We start from the raw sequence: 5,457 nt of genomic DNA on the forward strand, positions 1-5,457 counted from the left end.
TGGCAAATGTGACGTGCCCAGACCCCAGATCTAGACCTGGGCGACGTCCAACAGAGGACGCGCCCGAGCCACCAACCGCTACCCCGCTCGTCGCCCCTACGACCAAGATGTGAGCCACCACCGCTGCCATGATGCCCGCCGGAGAGCCAACCAAGCAAACTGCCATCCGGAGCCGCCGCCCCGATATCCATGTCCGAGACCTCACCCACCACCCACACCACAGAGTACCAGCCACGGTAGGAAGAGTAGAAGGCCACACCTTCCACTCCTAGCCCGACATGAGTTATGGAGGCTGGGCCGGGGCCACCACTGTAGGGGCCCAGCCCTGCGTCCCTAGCCAGTCCCGATGGACTGGGGGAGACACACCCCCTGACTCCCGACGGCCGTCGCCGAACACACTAGCACGACGCCATTTCCATGGCCCTCGACTCTGTGTTACTCAACAGTACCGTGAAGTCTCGACCACCACCAACGACGACCGCACCAACGGAGGGCGGGACCTCCCCGCTCGCGGGCACAACCTGGATCGAGCCCAATCTCACCTACCCGGAGCAGCAACTCCGACACGCCTCGGGCCCCGAGCAAATCCTCCCGAGCACGTGCCCCCGATCATAGCCACTTCGACGGCATAGACCGAGGAGAAGGGAGGTCGCATCCGCTGCGCTGCACCGCCGACGGGGCACAGCCACCAGTGAGTGTCGCCGCCCCCACAGACCCGCTCACCCGCGCGCCAGTCAAGCTGGTCACCGCGGCCACACTGCTGGACACACCCGACTGGTGCACACCACCATGTCGTGCCATCACCGGCGCCTAAAGCCACCGGAGACGAATAGCCCACACCACCACAGCCCGCGTCGCCCATGAGTCGGCAGCAGGACGAGCCCCCGATGCAGATCCGAAAGGTTCATCGCCGCCACCCCAAGCACGCACCACCTTCCCGGGACATCCAGCAGCCGCCAGCACAGCCACAGCCACCGAACCTCGTCGGGCCACCACGACCAACCGCCACCACCGTCCAGGACCCACAGCGGTCGCCGGCCCCGCGCCACCCATGGCCCGCGCCGACAAATACATCCCGCGCCAGATTTGGTCGCGAGCGGCGGCAAGCACGCCCCTCCAGCAAGCAGCCCAACGCACCACAGATGCCACCTAATGTCGTCGCCGGGAGGGCACTCGGAGCACCGCCGCGACCCACCAATCACGGTGCCCTGGCCCGTGGCAGCGGCCCGCACCGGCGCCACACGCGAGGGGATGAAGAGGCCTGCCGCCGCCGCCGTGTGGCAGCGGCGGGGGCGGTAAGTGGGAGGAAGGCCAGCGACGGCTAGGGTTCCCTCCCCGTCACCTGCGGGGGCGACGCAGGAGGGGTGGGTGGGTCGGGAGGGTCCCGTCGTCGCTCTCAACTGAATAATAATCTCTGTGAGTATGCCTGAAAAATCTGTGGCAATAGTTTTCCATGCAAAAAGACATGTGAACATTCATTCAAGGAGATACAAATCTTCGGTTGTTTTCTTTACAGACACGCTTTATGATCTATATATAAATGAAAGGAACTTAGCATTGACATACCCATATGCATTCCATCTCATTCATTTATACTGAAAACTTCTGCCTAGTGACTAGACACGATGGTTTAAGACTGACTATATCCGTATAAATTTTTTCATCAATTTATAGATGAAAAGGGCATCAAAATAAGGTCTATCTCTAGACACTAACATACAAGATGCAAATAGTCATATAAGAGATGTGGACTGAGTTCGTTGCATGTACTTCATGGTGGGGCGGGCAGGAGCAAACTACAGGTTTGCAGCTGATCAACGAACAGAGACGTTTTTCATCTTTCCGGACCTGTGCCTGACAAAGAAAGCAGCTAGCATACTTTTGGTGCGGACGGGAGCCTTTTGGATTTGACGCCCTCTTGGGTTGTCGAGAGAACTGAATGATGCCAAATGCCTTGCACCAGGCTGATCCTGAAAATGCAAATCAGGCAACCCCAATATATAATCAAGAGTTTTGTACTTCCTCCGTTCCTAAATATAAGTCTTTGTAGAGATTCCACTAGGAACCACATACGGATGTATACAGATGCATTTTAAGTGTAGATTCATTCATTTTGCTCCGTATGTAGTCCATCTAGTGGAATCTCTACAAAGACTTGTATTTAGGAACGGAGGGAGTACACAAGATAGGTTGTCTGTGGAGGGAAATAGACAAGTTTTACACCACCAAATGAATTGCAGGCCTTAATACTAAGCACATATTTCATCATATCATGGTTTACCTTCATGCCAATGTTACGCGTAACAATGTCCGAGCTGCTCACATTCGACTGCAGACGCTTGGGCAAAGGAGACACGGACAATTCCTTACCTGAAATGTAAGTTGTTTCAGATAAAATGCTTGTTGTCTGTACACACAGATATAAACTATGCAAAAATCTGCCTAAATAGGTAACTTAGTACCAATCATAAAAGCAAACCACACAACTGGGGCTATAAGCAACAAAATAAATTAAATACCTGTAAGGTTGAACCCACCACTGGATGTAGGCTTAGTAGTTTTCGTTTCCCCATGGCTGCAAAAGCAGATGACAACAAATCAAATACCCCATTTCGGAAGAGTGGAGAAAAATGGACGTGACATACTTACCCCAATTCAGATTGGTGTTCTCCATTGGTTTTGGTGTTCTTCTCTGAAGCCAAGTGCCAGAAAAGAGTCTTCTCTAATAAGGAAAACATTTTGCATTAGTACACTAAGTATTTGGCATCAAACTTCCAAATGTGCGCACAGAAGCAAGAAAAGGCACCTGAGGGATAAGGTTTAGGCTTTAAGTCAAACTCGGCGTCTGTTTGCATCTCAGAAAAGGCCTGCATTCTTTTGTTTCCCGCAGCTAGTTCAGAGAAAATTTAACAAGTTAAATTAGGTGATAATCGTTTCTTGGGCTGAGAAATACATGTTTGTATCACACGTCCTTACTTGGTACGATGTAATGTTTGTGGTGTCTTGTGGCGTTTCCGATCATCTGCTGCTGCCTAAGGCCTTCTTTATCGGTGTAAGTTTGGCAAGTCAGGACTTGCTGAACATGGAAAGTAAGTGTCACTTGTAAATCCTGCAGCTCTATCAGCACAAATTCTCTTGCTAAAATAGTCAGTACCTGGTTCAAGGATGCTACTTTCAGCTCGACAGTTGAGACCTCTGAAACCTGTTGTTCATACAGGTCTGTCAATTTGTAGGCAACGGTGCCAAGGTGGTCGACCGCGTTGACCAGCGCCCTGACAGCATAATCCTTCAAGTTGTCCAGCACGCTGATAACAAGAAACATGCGAAAAATGATCAGACAACCTCTCGCTGCATGTTCTACTTCTGTGCAGTGATCACCTAGCAGAAACTTGATGCGGCCTTTTGTTCTTCCTTATTTACAGAATCCTTGGTTCCTTTTGCAGTGCAGTCAGATGCAGAAGATGGACGCGTCCATTCAACTAAAATTAACAAGGTAACCTTTATTTCTAAGTCGACCAAGAAATTCTTATTTCTAGGTGGACGATTCTGAGCGTTGATTCTTTATCCAATGGGAATCAAGTAGTTGCACAATTTGGAGTAACTATTTCTCAGGCGACGGCTTAAAATAGCAGATCTGAATTAAACAATTATGAAAAGTTGTGCAAAGAAATCCAAAATTCCTACAACCTTCACTGCCCATGATTAATTCTCTAGTGGTGTCTCCGCATTTAAGCCTCCACACCTGGAGAGTTTTTCTCAATCAATTGTCCTTGATTTGTCTGTTCCTAGTTCGTCGGTAGATGGGTGCAAATATGCTACTAGCATACTACCGAACCAATCAATGCTTCATAGAAACCCATTGCGCATCATTGGTAGACTCACAACGCCAAAATAGAAGCTGGGCATAAAGTTTGGTTAAAACATCGGCTGGCAACATCAAGTAAACAATGATTGCTACACATGCAAAGTTGTTGTTACTGCCAAGAAATTGCGACCGAGTTGCTACAGAATACTGCAGAATTGAGTGGTAGAACTGGGACTCGCAGTGGAGACAAGAATAGCTCACATATGCTTCTGCTCGCTGTGGAGGTACGACTTCTCGCAGTACTCCGCGGCGGAGTAGAGCTGTGGGCGCAGGTTCTTGAGCTCCTGCACGCGCGACAGACGCAAGTCACTTACCGCCAACCTAAACAAAGGGAGCGCAAAACGCGGATCTGTCGGCGCGCCGATAGAGGCGAAAGCCAAGTCGGGTAGCGGCGGGATCTCCAGGATCCTGGCCGGCGGCGTACCTGGAGCGCCTTGACGAAGCTCTTGCTCCGCTCCATGGACGCCTCGTCGAAGGTGGTGGGAGCAGGGCGGGCGGGGTCGGGCCCGGGCACCCACGAGGGCGGCGCCTGCAGCTGCATCGCGGTCCTCTGCTCGCTCCTGTCGTCGGTGGGAACGGGAAGCGGGGAGGCCAAGGCACGTCAGGAGGGGAGGAAGCAAGGTAGCGAATGCGATTCGCCTCTGCTGCTGTCGCGCCTGGCGGGTGCTGCAGCAGCTCGCGTATTGGAGGTAGCTGCTCTCCGGCTCCGGCTGCGTGCGGGAGTGGAGGCAGGTGGCGGAGTGGGGCAGCGAGCGAGGAGGTGAGGGTGGGCGCGGATGCCGACGGCGGACGGGGTCGTGTTGGTTGCCAGTCGCTTTAAGTTCTAGTCAATGTGCGGCGGGCGCAGCACCCACCCACACACTTGGCAAATGACGGCAGCAGATTAGGGGCATCGAGTGCAAGCTTTGTCAGCCTCTTTTTCCTTCGCGGTACTCTTTAATTTTTTCCACTGATGATTTGATGAAAAAAGTGAGTTTGTCTCCGCCGTCCGTCCTGTGGCTCGTCCTCTGCACTTGGCTGTTGCTGTTTGGTTGCAAGATGTTTGGTGTGTTGGTACCTTTGGGTTCGGTTGCGAGGTAATAGCACCCCAGGTACCCTAACTTGCACAGAATGTGATGATTCAGTCCCAATCTTGCAAAACTTGACTCCATCATACCCCAACTTGCACCTCATGTGATGATTTAGTCTCAGGCCAATCACAGCTCGACAATTGGCAGCCAGGTGGCTGGATCGGTCAGCGCATGCACTTTTGCAGAAACCCCCTGCCTTTTTCCCTATTCAACCCGCACTCTCTCCACCTGAATTAATTCTGTCGGAACGAATCCACCTCGCGTCCGCCTCTGTTCCCCTCGTGCTCACCTGCCCCCCTCAGCTCCAGCTCCATCTCCACGCCGACAGCAAGCTCGCCGCCGCCGTCCTGAAGGAAATATGCCCTAGAGGCAATAATAAAGTATTATATATTTCCTTATATCATGATAAATGTTTATTATTCATGCTAGAATTGTATTAACCGGAAACATAATACATGTGTGAATATATAGACAAACAGAGTGTCACTAGTATGCCTCTACTTGACTAGCTCGTTAATCAAA

General features: G+C 51.8%; 1 protein-coding gene across 2 annotated transcripts; it reads right to left on the reverse strand.

The window, feature by feature from the left end:
• Positions 1-1,447: 1,447 nt before the first annotated feature.
• Positions 1,448-4,737, reverse strand: LOC123078603 (probable protein ABIL1). 2 transcript variants are annotated; one of them, XM_044501164.1, is made up of 9 exons: positions 4,290-4,737; positions 4,067-4,149; positions 3,155-3,305; positions 2,977-3,076; positions 2,807-2,890; positions 2,650-2,722; positions 2,520-2,575; positions 2,282-2,370; positions 1,448-1,964 (listed from the first exon to the last, which is right to left on the reverse strand). In XM_044501164.1, the coding sequence occupies exons 1-9, from the start codon at positions 4,404-4,406 to the stop codon at positions 1,815-1,817; spliced, it is 903 nt and encodes a 300-aa protein (XP_044357099.1). In that variant the 5' UTR covers positions 4,407-4,737; the 3' UTR covers positions 1,448-1,814. The 2 variants fall into 2 exon arrangements, with proteins under 2 accessions (XP_044357099.1, XP_044357098.1); XM_044501163.1 differs by having other exon boundaries at positions 1,448-1,970.
• Positions 4,738-5,457: the final 720 nt, after the last annotated feature.

This window comes from Triticum aestivum, chromosome 3D (genome assembly GCF_018294505.1).
Source record: "Triticum aestivum cultivar Chinese Spring chromosome 3D, IWGSC CS RefSeq v2.1, whole genome shotgun sequence".
Classification (NCBI taxonomy): domain Eukaryota; kingdom Viridiplantae; phylum Streptophyta; class Magnoliopsida; order Poales; family Poaceae; genus Triticum; species Triticum aestivum.